This window comes from Telmatherina bonti, assembly GCF_933228915.1.
Source record: "Telmatherina bonti genome assembly, chromosome: 6".
NCBI classification, from domain to species: domain Eukaryota; kingdom Metazoa; phylum Chordata; class Actinopteri; order Atheriniformes; family Telmatherinidae; genus Telmatherina; species Telmatherina bonti.
In genome coordinates this window covers 25,935,497-25,950,179 of record NC_136624.1, presented here as the reverse complement: position 1 = coordinate 25,950,179, position 14,683 = coordinate 25,935,497, and the positions used below count along the sequence as shown (strand labels likewise).

The window sequence follows — 14,683 nt, the reverse complement described above, 5'->3', positions numbered from 1 at the left end:
TGATTGCTGTGTTTTGTTTTGGTTTTTTTTTTGTTCTGTTTTTTTGTTTGTTTGTTTGTTTTTGCATTAGGGTCAAGCTGGAGATCAGGGCGCTACCGGACCTGCTGGACCTTCTGGACAAAGAGTGAGTACAACTACCAAAAATCTCAGCTGCAATTAAAAGCAAACCATTGTTTTGGGTTTTTTTTTCTCATTTGTTTTGGTTTTTACATGCATCGTTAAAGTAATTTACATATAAACTCAATAAATATTGACTTATTTATATTTACAATTCATTTAAATTGTATTTTATATGTTATTTTAGTTTTATACTTTTTGGGCTATTATATTGTTTTAAAGTATTGATATTTAGTTTTTAAAATATTAAGAGATGTTTTACTGCATATTGTTTAATTATTACACAAAGACAACAAAGGCTTTTGACTGGATGTTTGGTTTCTAATAATGTTTAATTTGTTACTTGTTTTGTTGTCGTGCTATCCTCTTTGCTGCTCTAGGATTAATAAGGATTATTTAATCTCATCCAACATCTCCATCTGTAGGGACTACCTGGCCCAGTTGGCCCTGCTGGAAAGGATGGTGCGAATGGTCTGCCAGGACCCATTGGGCCTCCTGGACCTCGTGGTCGCTCTGGAGAGACAGGCCCAGCTGTGAGTAGCTTTGATAACTTTGCCTGTTTGTCTTTTTATCTCCCTCTGATTTTTTTTTAACAGGCTAGAAAAAACGTTTAGTTTGTTAAAGCGTGGTTTAGCATATACATTTTCATCAGACCATTTAACAAAACCATGTATTTAAGTTACATGCTTATTTTCTATCGTGTTTGGAAGGAATTTAAAAAAATGCCCAGAACTATAAGATAATTCTTGCCTGACTTTGAGACAGTAAAAGCATGACTTTGTAAGATTCACACATTTTAATAGCTTAACCAGCACAGAGTCTGCTTTTAAAGATGTAGTTTCACTATGCAAACTAATAATTACATATTAAATGGACTTTTGACCTGGCTAAGTCACCTTAATATCCAGTTTTCCTTTCCACCCCGATGTAGTACCGTATATCATGTAATACTTTCAAATCATATGCAATATTGGACTGAGAATAACCTTCTCAGTTTAAATTATTATCAGAGAAAATAAACACCATGAAGAAGAATTGATAAGTAAAAAAAAATGGTATTAGATATGTCTAAATTTAGAGTGAGTTTTAGTTATATAGTGACTTAATTTCAGGATAGTACAGTTTAGTTTTACAAATTACATGCATTTTCATATAAACACACGACAATCACTAGATTTAGACGTCTTCAGATCCAGTTTAATTATGAATTATTTTGCTTATTTAAGCTATGGTATTTAACTTGGCATTAAAGAGGTATCACAAAGTTTATGTAACAAATGCATTAAAAAATTGTTACGTTTGAACTGTTTCAAACAGAAAGGAACAAATCGAGAGTATTAAAGCAGTTTAATAACATTTTGGCAATATTGACACTATGAGTTCAATCTTACCAGGAACAAAAGAGATTAAAGCACTGACTGCTGAACATTTTTTTAACCAATAGTAGGAGATGAGGTGGGACTTGTATCTAGTCTCAGAGAATCAGAAAAAAACTTGGGAAATAAAAGCACTTTGCACAAAAAAATACAAGATTTTCAGAAGCAACATTTCCATCTCTCTCTTTTGTCTCTCAGGGTCCTCCTGGAAATCCCGGACCCCCTGGTCCTCCAGGTCCCCCTGGCCCAGGCATCGACATGTCTGCTTTTGCTGGTCTGGGTCAGACTGAGAAATCCCCAGATCCTCTCAGGTACATGAGGGCTGACCAGGCTGCCGGAAATCTCCGTCAGCATGATGCAGAGGTGGACGCCACACTCAAATCTCTCAACAATCAGATTGAGAACATCCGCAGCCCAGAGGGATCCAAGAAGAATCCCGCACGCACCTGCAGAGATCTGAAGCTTTGCCATCCCGACTGGAAGAGCGGTGAGTGACACCGAGAGGAATTGGTTGAATTGGGGTCAAATAATGAAGTAGATAGTGGGTAGGCTAGGAGCTCAGTTTGGCAAAGTAAGGACTTGAGACAAATCTCATTTGTGCTGTGACAAAGTGTTTAGTTTTAAGTAGATTTGAAGTTGTTGTTTTTTTCCATTTTGTCATAACATCTTAGAATGACACAGTATGATGAAACAATATGCAAAACATTTCCCAGATTAGCAGCTCTTTGGGCTGCCAGGGAGAAAGAGCTTGATGTGAACCAGTGATCTCCACTTGGAGACTGATGTTTATGTTATATCACTTTTTTCTGTCTGTAGGTGAGTACTGGATTGATCCGAATCAAGGCTGCACAGTAGATGCAATCAAGGTCTTCTGCAACATGGAGACAGGGGAGTCCTGCGTGTACCCTAAACCTACTAGCATACCACGCAAGAACTGGTGGTCCAGCAAGAGCAGGGACCGTAAACACGTCTGGTTCGGAGAGACAATGAATGGAGGATTCCACGTAAGTAATACTTCCTGTTTTACATGACAGCACCACAGGAATAATGAATCTTGATTTGCTCTTGATATTTGCATTTATATCTTAATTGCAAAGCTTGTTGTTTTGCCTTCTGTGCAAGCAGGGCTTATGACAAAAAAGATATAAATCAATGGATTTTATTTTGACAGTGAGATCAGAAATCTGACTTTTTGTCACGCCTGTTTGGAGCGCAGAAAAGGATACATTGAAATTAATTTAAACAACACATTGTGAATGTTGTATTTTCAAAGCCAATTCAAAAGATCATTGTTATTCTGACACTATCTGTCCGATGCAGTTCAGCTATGGTGACGACAGCCTAGCGCCCAACACTGCTGCCATTCAGATGACTTTCCTGAGACTGCTGTCCACTGAGGCCTCTCAAAACCTCACCTACCACTGTAAGAACAGCGTGGCCTACTTGGATGCTTCAACAGGCAACCTGAAGAAGGCCGTGCTGCTCCAGGGCTCCAATGACGTGGAGATCAGAGCCGAGGGTAACAGCCGCTTCACTTACAGTGTCATGGAAGACGGCTGCACGGTAAGGCTGCAGAATTAATTGACTCATTTGTAAATGTAACTTTAAAATAAAAAGGCATTTAACCCATCTGTTTAGTCTGGCATATACTCATCACATGGTCTCATTCTATCCTGTTTTGGTGAAGTCGTGGGTCATTTATCTTCTGTTGTGTTATTTCCCTCGACACAGAAACACACAGGACAGTGGGGCAAGACAGTGATCGAATACAGGTCGCAGAAGACCTCTCGTCTGCCCATTGTGGACATTGCTCCCATGGACATCGGTGGAGTAGAGCAGGAGTTTGGAGTTGACGTCGGGCCAGTGTGCTTTTTGTAAAGAAAGAGGGATTACAAAGAAGATAGAGAAGAAGTGGAAATTTGAAAAAAAGAAAAAATACTAAATGAAACAGGAGCACTCTTCAGAAAATAGAGAAGAGAAAAAGAAAAATCAAGACACTTTTCTTTTTTTTTTTTTTTCTTTTTTAAATGGGACTTTTTTTTCTAAATAAAAAGTGCTTTTCCAAGTCGAACTTTGTAGGATATCTGCACTGAATGGCACCAGCAACTGTCATTTGTGATTCATCCATCATTGCCTCCAGTCAGCTCTTCCTCCCATCATGCACACCCTCCTTTCCCTAAAAACCCCTTTCTTCAATCTTTGTGAATCACAATCCCCCTACCGACACCGTATCTGTGAACAAAAAGGAGGAAGTATGAGGAGAGTACAGGAACATACCAGGGAACGAGAGAGAAAACAGTGTTTGGATTTTATTTATTTATTGTTTAGGTTTGGGTCCCAGGTGTGGTAGGACTGGGTTTTGCAAAGTAATAAAAGGCCCAAATACACATATTTAAAAGAAACAAAGAACTCATCCACCATTTTCCTTTTTACTTCCTCTTATTCCTCCTTCCTTATTGTCCCATTGCTCCAGTATCATGTCCACTAAAAAAAAAACATATCTTTGAAACCAAAAATGTAGCTACATACTGTAGAATGCAGGTGTTCCTATTTCTACTGCCACAGTGTGTATCGAAAATTACTGTGTATTATAATAAAGTCAATGGTGCTATGTTGTAAAACAGCTTGTATTTTTTAAACAACCAGATACTCACATGTAGTGACTTGTATATATGTATATATATATATGTATATGTGTGTATACATATATATATATGTAGTTTCTCGGAATAAGCATTTTATCCTGGGACTTTGGATTTCAGGGTGATGTATGTCCCCACTTCACCCCCTCCTGCTTCAAAAATAAGAAATATGGCCAGGAGTAAATTTCACAATCAAGGCTATTATGAACAAATATACCTTCCTTTAATTTTCTGAACATTTCTTTTGGTATTTCAAAGCTACCTCACACACATACAAAACAAAAGAGAAAAGGAATCCCCACACATCAAATGACAGCTGCCCCCCCTCCCCAATGTTTGTGTAAAAAGTTCAGATTTTAAAGTGTTAATACCATCATGTTTGGTCATGTAAGCCCAGTCTGCTGCCCACTCCCCATTTGCTGTGACCCTAAACCCCTACCGCGACTGTCCCCCCCTTCCACACTACCCTCCCTCACACAGCGTATACCCTCTGCCTCAGTCTTCACACACAGCGCAGTGATTTCAGGTGTGTCTGTCTGATGCTACAGTTCCACAGCCAGTGCAGAGGGTTCATTTATGTGAGGTTGTGTATATTATATATTATTAATAATAGTATTATTATTAATAATAATAGCATTATTATATTATTTTGATCTTGAAATGTTTTTGTTACTTTTTAATTAATGTAAATTGGAAATAAAAACCAGAACCAAGTAACAGGCTGATGTTGCTTCTTATTTATGTACTGTTTTGTCTTCCCCCAATGTTTGACTATCTGGGGCAGTGGGATTTTGTCTTTCTAAAAAAAAATAATAAAAGTGACACCTAAACATTTTTTCTGTGCCCTGCTTCTACTTAATGTTTAACTCAGATTTTCAATCAAAGACAGAGGAAACATGGATGGATTGATTGTGTTTTGATCTTCATTACTGAATGAAAAAGTAAACACATCCAGTAGAATGTACACAGTGTACCTGCATATGTAAAATATATTTCCCATCATTTTCTCCTGTGTTAATGCATGGTAAAGACGAAATTAAAAGACTGCCGACCATAATCAGCTCACTCTGTGAATTGATAATGTCTTTCTGTATTTCTATTGCTTCCATTCATCTTGTTACCATTTTCAACCTGCAGTAGAAATAAAACTTTAAGCATTTCTATGAACATACTAGAGCAATGTTTCTTTTGTTTGTTTTTTTTTATATATGTACTGGGGTTTTTTTTGTTGTTTGTTTGTTTTTTTTATTAGTGTACTGATTGCTTATTATTTAATGTATTGGTTTCTGTTTATGACTTAAACTTGTTTGAATCATTTTCGCTAAACAAAGAAAGTAAATAAATCCCTGGGACAGAAACACATCAATAAAAAGGCCACAGTGAGGAAAAAAGACGACAACAGACATGCTTGCTTTTTTGAGTTTGGTATGGTCAGTGTTGCTCAGCTAAATTTGACTCCATATCAAATAATTGGGTATGTTTGAAGAAACTGAGCTGTGTGACACACACATATACATGATGCATGATTCATGACAAATAGAAAAAACTCAGGACATAAAAATTTAGGCCAACAGTTTATACATTGTTTTGTCTTTAAAATCACAGAAATATGCACATCATATTCTTTTAGCCTGTGGTTCATCAACATGGACAGTAACAATATCAACTGATTCTATTTCACAGAATGAGAACAGTACAGACCACAGTCTCTCTGAAAATGACAAGGAACACGCACCACATTTAGCACATGAAAGAACACAGAGTTGACCTATTCCAAGCAATGTTTCAGCTTTTTTCACTAACCAATTGTCAGATAAAAATGGAATACAGTTATATTTTATCATATATCATAAACACACAAGGGTTTATACACTTAAATCACGTTAAAGACACACTGAGGCCATGAGCTTTGTAATTCTAGATGAATTCCTTTTTATGACTTGAAACTTGAATCAGACAATAAAACAGACGAGACCTCCACAGTTAAGTTGGAAAGTTCCAAATTTCTGACAACCAGTCATTGCTGACCAAGAAGCCTGTAAACAGTCACTATAACCCTGATCTACATCAGATCTAATTGTACCCTCTCTTTATCTCACAAATTGTATTTAAAGTCTGATTGATTAGCAAAAAAAAAGTAAAACATTTATTTAAAAAGGTTGTATAATAAACAAAAATGATAGGATTTGTTTATTTGTAACAGTAAACTAGATTTATATATCACTTTTCACTTTACACTCAATCCATCATTCATGCACTCCTCATTCATACTCAGTGATGGTGAGCTTCATGTGGAGCTGGGGCAGACTGAGAGAAAAAGAGGGGGAAGCATCTTGCCCAGGGACACACACAACAACAGATTGACTGGGGGTGCAGGATTCAAACTGCCAACCTTCTGATCATTGGACAACCTCCTATACCTCCTGAGCTACTGCCACCTTGTAAATGTGATGAAATCGTCTACAATAACATCATTCTAACAGCTCTACTCGCACCTAAATTGATCCAGTAACTCATTGGCGGCAGACGAAAATGAGGAGGAATATTAAAAGACTAACATGATGATATTTATTAACAGATTTTTCTTAATTTTTCCTCAAACCCTGTTGGGAAACATGGTCCTAAATATAAGTTTAAAGGGTGTTGCCTAGGAAATGAGAAGAAGCCTTATACAGTTTTTAATGTAAAAGTGAAAACTAACAAGTCTTCTTATTTAATTATTCCATAAATATCCCCACAGATGATGCTTCACAGTAAATATGATTAGAAAAATGTAGCTGTTAATCCAGTCAAGGTTTTGTTGGGCGGATATACAGAGCACCTACAGTACACACATAGGGACCCACATTCATTTGAAGATTGCACACATTACGTGCTCTCCTGCAGAAAATGATTTCATTCATCATTATTCCATGAAATGAGTTGCTTATTTTCACAGTGGCTTGAAAAACAGAAGCTATTATGATAGCGGCAAAGAGGAAAATTCTAGGACCAAAAAAGCAGCAGGATAAATGGCAACACAGAGAATCCAACCCTAAATTGAGCAGAAATATCTCTAACAATCGCTTAAATGCACCAGCATTTATGTACATACGACTGTCCAATGCTTCTGAGCTTATTGCTGCAGCTTGGAGACTAAATTGCTCACCTTCGGCTCTAATGGCTCTCTGAGAGTAAAATTAGATCACTAGCTCTCTACTGGCACCAAAACAACTGGAGTAATGTCTGCATAATGTAAAAGGATTAAACAGCATCCGCAAATAATCATCATTATTAAAGTGAAAATGGACAGAAATACCAGCATGTGACCGCATGCATACACACACGATTGAAACAAGCAATTAGAAGAGGACACACATTTCAGTTTGCACACCTGACAGACACACTCCGACTGATTAGTGCTTTTCAAGTGTTCATTAAGGGTCAACTGGTCAAAGTCTCCTAATTAGAGCTTAATGAAAGATAAAAGAGCACAGTATAAGGGATGGTGAGAAAAGGAAAGAGGGATTACAAAAAGAGACAGAAGGTAAAATTTTAAGTTTAAATAATTGTCTTTCTTCATATGTTCTTCTTTTATCATCACTTATGCTTCACTTTCTTTTTAACTCTCAGTGAAAATTGTATGACAAGCACCTTATATTGCTCAATAAAACTGTGAACATTTTAATAAAAAAGATTTTAGAAAAAAATCTATGTAAAGAAATTTAGTAATCAAATAGCTGTAAAGGGTTATTTTTCTCTGTGTCTGCATCCTCCTCCTCCAGTAACTCCTCACAACACAGTTGCTTTCGATAAAGATGGCATTTGATTATTCCATTTAAAGCAGAGCTGAGTTCAGAAACCAGTGCTCAGGGTATCTGTCTCTATTGGAGTCTTGCGTGGGCTTGGCAAGCTCTTCAGGTACTCCAAATGTCTGCGGGTCTCAGCTTGGTTCTGCCTAACATAGTACACAACATAGACAATGACCATGAAGAACCACACAAACATGGTCACGAGCATAGCTACATCGGTGGTCTTACTCTGCATGCTGCAAAAGTTTACCCCAGAATCCAACAGTTTGACTAGTGGCTGACCTACGTGCTCCCCCTGTGACCCTGGGTCTTCCCACCTGCTCCCCTCGCCCACCCCCCTCACAGAACTCTCACAGATGATCCCGTTCACCGTCTCAGGCTCCAGGTTCAGTGTTTCCATCAGTTCCTGGAGGGCGCAGTCACAGTGCCAGGGGTTGTGATAGAGGCGTGTCTTTGCACGAGTGGATCCAAACTCCTCCCTGCTGGCCTGCCTCAGTTGGTTATGTGAGAGGTCCAGCAGGCGCAGCTCAGGTCCCAGATGCCGCAGTGCCCCTGTGGCAAGTGAGTCGATGCGGTTGTGGGACAGATACAGGTCCCGCAGGTGAACCAGGTGGCTGAAGGTACTCTCAGGGATACTGCGGATGTAGTTGCGTTCCAGGTGGAGGGAAACAGTTTCTGGCGGGATCCCCTCTGGGATCTCCCGCAGGCCTGCATCCGAGCACAGTACAGTAGCCGTGTCCCAGGCACAATGGCAGCCATCTGGGCACTGAGGAGTTGCTTGACCCCACAGAGTGGAGAACAAGAGTGAGACACACAGCCATGAGTAAAGGTCCTGTCCTTTACTTCTACACCTTCCTTTTTCTCTCCACTGATGGTGGCACATCTCTCCTGACACCAACCTGTGTACATTTCCTCACCATAGCCCCCTGACGAACATCAGGTCCCAGTCAGACTCACACAGTTGCACCAGAGGAATCTGACAGATTGAGAAAAAGGGGGTCAGTCTGGAAAACATGACTGCATCACTAAACCTTCAATCAAAATGAACAAGGAGAATAAGAATGTTTTGAGAAAAGAAAGAAGAAAAGTGCTTAGTGGCTGAAGACACAACATGAATTTAAAAGGTTATCCAATAAAAACCCACCTGTATGAACCAACCATTGTGTATAAAAAACATAGGATGATTTCTGTGCAGGAAAAACACTTAATCTCAGGCACCGTGCATGACAACTAGTTCAGATCTGGTGATGCTTCATCGTAAAATTGAAATTTAAGAAGAGGCACACACATATTTTATTGCAGTGATTTCCTAATTTAATCACAGTCTAAGCAGCAGTGATGATCGTTTAAGTGGTCTAATAAGGTTTAAAAGCCTTTTTGCATTTCTTCAGCTGAAGGACATAAATCATTATAGGTGATTATCTCAAATCCCCCCATCCCCACTTATATGGTGTTCTTCCAGCAACCCAAACTCAAGACAAGAAGAAAGGCATCATGATGCTGATCAATACACATTCATCTCATACACTCCTCTATTTATTTTCCCATGATACCACAGCCCCTTAATAATGTTCCAAGGCTGAGGTAGGGATGCTGTCCATTGTAGAGATGGAAGCTAGAAAGAAGAGGGATCAATAGCCCAAGAATCGCCTGTTACACTATTAGGGACAAGAACATCAATCTTGCCCGAGTTTCACATTGTCAATAAAAGACATAGCTTAAAAAAATACCCAGCAGTGGTCTGGGTGTTGCCATCTGCTCCCTACTCCTGCAGTTAGAAGGCAAAAGTTAAAAACAAACACAAAGAACAAAGCAGTGTGGCTACACTTTTTAGATGTGAGAACACCATTGGGGCACATGTTTCACATGAGTTGTGTGTCTGCAAATGCTCTCATTGCAGTTTCCTCAGACAATCAAATCAAGTGTTTCCAAGACATTTTTGTTTTCCTTAGACAACTACGGCCTTTTGATGCTCTTGTTCCAGGACAGAAATCACAAGAGACTGCTTGAATTTGATTAGAAGACTATCCTCTTAAATGTCAAGCACCTTCTGTTTTCATAACAAAATCAGAACTGCCATGTGTGTCTGCTCTCCTGATAGACAGAATACACTTAAGATGTCATCTGTAGACTAGAAAGTGGCCTAGATTTAGCTGATATGCCTATAGGAGACGGGGTAACAGCTCTGTGACACCCGTCAAGTGGCCCTGTGTGTCTTCTAAACTGTGGTTGAGGATTTGTGCATCACTCATGTCTGTTATTAACATACTGAATGGTGATGCATGCAAATCCCTAATTAACTAAATAATCATCTGATGCATGAATAAGAATAAGGACGAGGTAGAAAGAGGTAGATTGAGCAAGACTCTCAAAGCAAATACAGCATTTATTATAATTTGTATTAGCATTTTAAGCATTTTCCATTTTTCTTTTGTGAAGTTTTTTTTTTTTTTTTTTTTTTTTTTTTTTTAAATAATAAATTATGCCACCCCAGGTGTCCTGTACAGGGATCTAAACGTTTCCAGTGAAATTTCGTGGATGCGAAATGAAATGAATGTAAGTGTAGCCGGTCACACAGGTCCATCAGAGGGTTATGACATCCGGATTACAGCCTGTTCTGTTTGTTGTAGGCGGAGCGCGTGCGGTTGCTCTTTAGGATACATTCAACTTTTAAAGGCGAATAAAAATATTTTGTCGTGTTTCTGAAAATAAAAATTGTGCTATTACTTTAACTTTAGCTATTTGCAGTTTCATTTTTTTATTTTTTTATTTTTTTTTTTTTTTTTTTTTTTTAAAGAGCCTAAATAATATAACTAAACCTGAACAACCTATTTTTACGAAACTCACTTACCTGTAAAATGGTTTCTTAACAAGTTTGTATCCATATGGCGGAGTAGGAGAGGTTTTTCACACTCCGTTTGTAGATATCTAACTTCTCGCTTGTTCAGGCTGGACAAAAATCTCTTCTTCAGGGCAGATTCGTATTTTTAAATGTCGTGTAAAGAGAAGCAGCTGCGCTTCGCGTTTTGTCACCTGCAGACGGCTCCATCGCCCTGTCACTGTGGAGGCAGATATAGCAATAAAGATATGGGAAAAACTCGCTCTCTTTCTACCTCTCTTTCTCTCTCACTGTCTGTATGTGCGTGTGAGAGAGAAAGAGATGGAGAGAGACAGGGCGTGTGTGTGTGTGTGTGTGTGTGTGTGTGTGTGTGTGTGTGTGTGTGTGTGTGTGTGTGTGTGTGTTAGAGGCGCAAACAAACACGTGGGGTGTGTGTATCGTCACCTGTTCCTGCCCCAGGCATCAATCTTTGTTTTCTGAAAATATGCTGGTTACTTCCATAGGCTATTAATTTAATTATGTTCATGTATAATTAGAGTGTTAATATAATTATTCCAGAGGGGAAAAGAACCACAGACAGGTACACACCACTCACATGAGGACAGATGCAAAACCAATAGGCTATAGGCTGACCATAATCATAAAATATTTGACCTCCACACAGAATGGGGATACTCATTTAGAGGTATGAGTCATTAATCGAAGTTGTTCAGGGAGATTATCCTCATCCAAAATGGAATTGTGCTCTCTGATTAGATGAATAAGTGTGTGGCTGACCTCACAGCTTAACATCGTTGGGAGATTTTGGACTGAGCTCTTATTATAGCAGCAACCATTATCAAAAAACATCAATTGAGGGAAAACATTTTTTGGAAGAATGAGGCTCTGGTTTCATAAACTTGCAACATTATTAAAGGAAGTTTTGAAAAGTGTTTTGGTATTGTGGATTGTCACCTTACTAAAAAATGAAAAATATATGTTGTATTTATATCCATTGGTCTGATTCACTTCAAATTGTATTAATTTAATATCCACTTCTTTTATATATAAAATCCAGCTGTGCTGTGATTATTTGAACAGTAAAGCATCAAATCAAAACAACCACTGAAAGTTCACAACTTTAAAGGGATACCATGTAACTTTTGGACACAAGGGGCACTACACCTGTAACTTACCGCTGGCCAAGACACTCACAAAAACAGTCTCCATCCTGTTTTGGATGCATATCTGCAGACCACTTTAACAAGCTAATTGTGAAGTAATTTGAATTTAGGAATTATTCAAAGGATTCTTTACCATTAAATGATAGGGTCCAGGAGGATGCGTCTCTAAAATGTTAAGGGAGTTACATTCAATTTGGTCTGTAGTCAACAAGATGCAATAGACTCATTTAGCCTCTACTAAACAACAAAATAAAGACACAGTCACATAACACAGCGTCATCAGGCATTTACTACCATTAATTTGAATAAAGGTTGGCTAAAATATATGAAAACATATATCACATTTTGGTATGTTTGCTCAACAGGCAAAGAACTAACTTAGCAGTCTAATGATACTGAAGAAAACAGGAAAAAGGAGCACAAAGCAGAGCCCTCTGTGCTTATAGAGGGGGAGCTGTAAAGAAAAACATTTCAGGTCACATGATCTCATGACAGACTGATCCACTCCTGCAAATTTACAATTTTGTCTGGTTTCTGAAGAGGTCTGATGATGAAAATTCTGAACATAAAAAAAAAAAAAAAAAGAAAAAGAAAATTCTAAACATAAGGGTGGAAAGCTTTCAGAGACTAAATAAATAACAGGGATAAAGTGGTTTTTGGTAGATTATGTTAACAGCTGTGACAAGACTTATACATGCCCAAAATCTGTTTCTCTTGGCGAGATAAGGCCAAATTTAGATTTCTGATATGGTATGAGTAATAAGTTTGTTGGTAACACTGTTAATGACTTCATACTCTTGCTCATTCAAATTATGAACAACAAAATATGTTACCATAGTTACGCTGATAACAGACAAATTCAAATAACCATCTCACAAGTAGACCATAGCCTATCCAAACACTGATCAAATGCATTGATCTAATCAAAGATTGGATGTGTCAGAATTTCCTTTATTTAAATAAAAACAAAACTAAGAAAATAGTTTTTGGAGCCAAGGACAAAAGATTAAAAGTATGCACTCACCTTCAAACAGTGATGTTACAAATCAACTTCTAAGTCAGAAATCTGGGTCCTGGACTCAGATGGCAATCACAATAAGACAGTTATTAAGTCAGCTTTTATCACTTAAATATATCAAGGATTGAAGGATGGATGTCTCAACAGCATTTTAAAAAACTTTAACATGCATTTATTTTTTGTTGACTTGACTATTACAACACTGTCCTTGCAGGTCTCCCTAAAAAGTCTATCAGACAGCTGCAGTTAGTCCAGGATGCTGCTGCTAGAGTCCTCACTAAAACCAAAAAAGTGGAACAGATCTTTATACTGGTTTCCCTTTCGTTAAAGAATTGAATTCCAAATCCTGCCGTTAGTTTACAATGCACCGAATGCTTTAGTGCCAAAATACATTCAGAATTTTCTGGTTCTTTCAGGTTATCATGGTCAAATCTATACTTTCTGTTCCCAGTCAGAACTAAACACAGTGAGTCAGCATTAAAATCTTGATCTAATGGTCTTGTTCATAAAATGCATTCAAATAAACTAGCCTTGCCATTCATGATATTTTAAAGTGTTACAAGTGGAGAATATCAGGCTGCACTCCTGACATACTTGATGCCACTCAACCAATGATGCATGGTGGCAGCAGTATCATGATGTGGGAGTGTTTTTCAAACACAGGGAGAGGTGGCTGAACAGATTTTCCTTCATGTAGACCTGCCGCAGAGCACTCAGCTTTTCAGTCTCATCTGAAGATTAACCTTAAACAGAAAAAATGACAAAGAACTTGAAATGCAACACTAGAGAGACTCGGAGACAACTAAATATCTCCCAAACCAAGAAAGGCTGTAAACTCTGACACTGTGAATGATTATTTCAGAACATGTCAATGTTATTTCAGTTTCTTCTTTTTAATAGATTGGCAGCTCTTTATGTAATTCTGGTTTTGCTTTTAATCAACAAACCAAGTGCTGACTTTCTGAATGCCAAGCATCACTTGCAAAGCTGTGCATGCACAATAGATGTCACTCTGTAAAAAAAAAAAAAAAAGATTATTTGCAGCTGTCACTGTTGGATAAACTGCAATTCTGGCTGATAGAGCTAAAAGACATCAACGTTAAAGGAAAGATGTGCCTCCTCTAATCATTCCTGGTTTGTCCATGCTCGTTACTGGAGGTCGAGCAGAGTGAGAGACCTCATTTGTAACAGTGAACAGAGAACCACTGTACATCAAGTGAATCGTGGAGATTGACTTGGACAGGCATAGAAGCAAATCTATTCATTCAGAAACACAGGAGAGGCAAGACACACTGCAACCTTGAGTCTCATACACATTACATAAAATTTTCACCTAAATAACGACAGTGGAAATGCACACGCACAAATGAGAGCATTGCAGAAAATGTTATCCACGAGGTTTACTTTTAGAACAATCATCCTCCATCTTGCTTTTATTTTCTACCACATGGGACAATATTGGCTCCTTCATAACAGAGCCCTCAGGGGGGGAAAGGATCATTCTGACAGCCATTGTGGCACCTTGTATGCCTCCTCTGCCTCCCCAGCCTGTCCTGCTCCCATCAGCCTGCAAAAACCTGACATTTTCACTCCTGACAAATATATGGCACACTGCTGCATTTTTTTTTATGTTTCTATGTCCCATTTCATATATTAATTTTTGTGAATGTTCTGTCCTTGACAAGATATCTCCATGATGAGTTTTATAGGTGATGCTTTTTGTAGGGAAAAACAAAT

The 14,683-nt window shown here is 38.2% G+C and overlaps 2 protein-coding genes across 3 annotated transcripts in view; one reads left to right on the top strand and one right to left on the bottom strand.

Moving 5' to 3' along the window:
* col2a1b (collagen, type II, alpha 1b) overlaps positions 1-5,293 on the top strand; it is a 46,181-nt gene extending 40,888 nt beyond the window's left edge. For both annotated transcript variants that reach the window (XM_079242306.1, XM_079242305.1), the window contains 6 exons: positions 71-124; positions 543-650; positions 1,692-1,980; positions 2,310-2,497; positions 2,814-3,056; positions 3,225-5,293. In XM_079242306.1, the coding sequence (XP_079098432.1) occupies positions 71-124; positions 543-650; positions 1,692-1,980; positions 2,310-2,497; positions 2,814-3,056; positions 3,225-3,371 (1,029 nt within the window). In that variant the 3' untranslated portion in view covers positions 3,372-5,293. The remainder of the gene's footprint in view (positions 1-70; positions 125-542; positions 651-1,691; positions 1,981-2,309; positions 2,498-2,813; positions 3,057-3,224) is intronic.
* Positions 5,294-7,969: 2,676 nt separating this feature from the next.
* On the bottom strand, positions 7,970-8,809 carry LOC306757088 (leucine-rich repeat-containing protein 3-like; the record flags this gene model as incomplete). The annotated part of the gene is made up of 1 exon (XM_079242051.1): positions 7,970-8,809. The coding sequence occupies one exon, from the start codon at positions 8,807-8,809 to the stop codon at positions 7,970-7,972; it is 840 nt and encodes a 279-aa protein (XP_079098177.1).
* Positions 8,810-14,683: the final 5,874 nt, after the last annotated feature.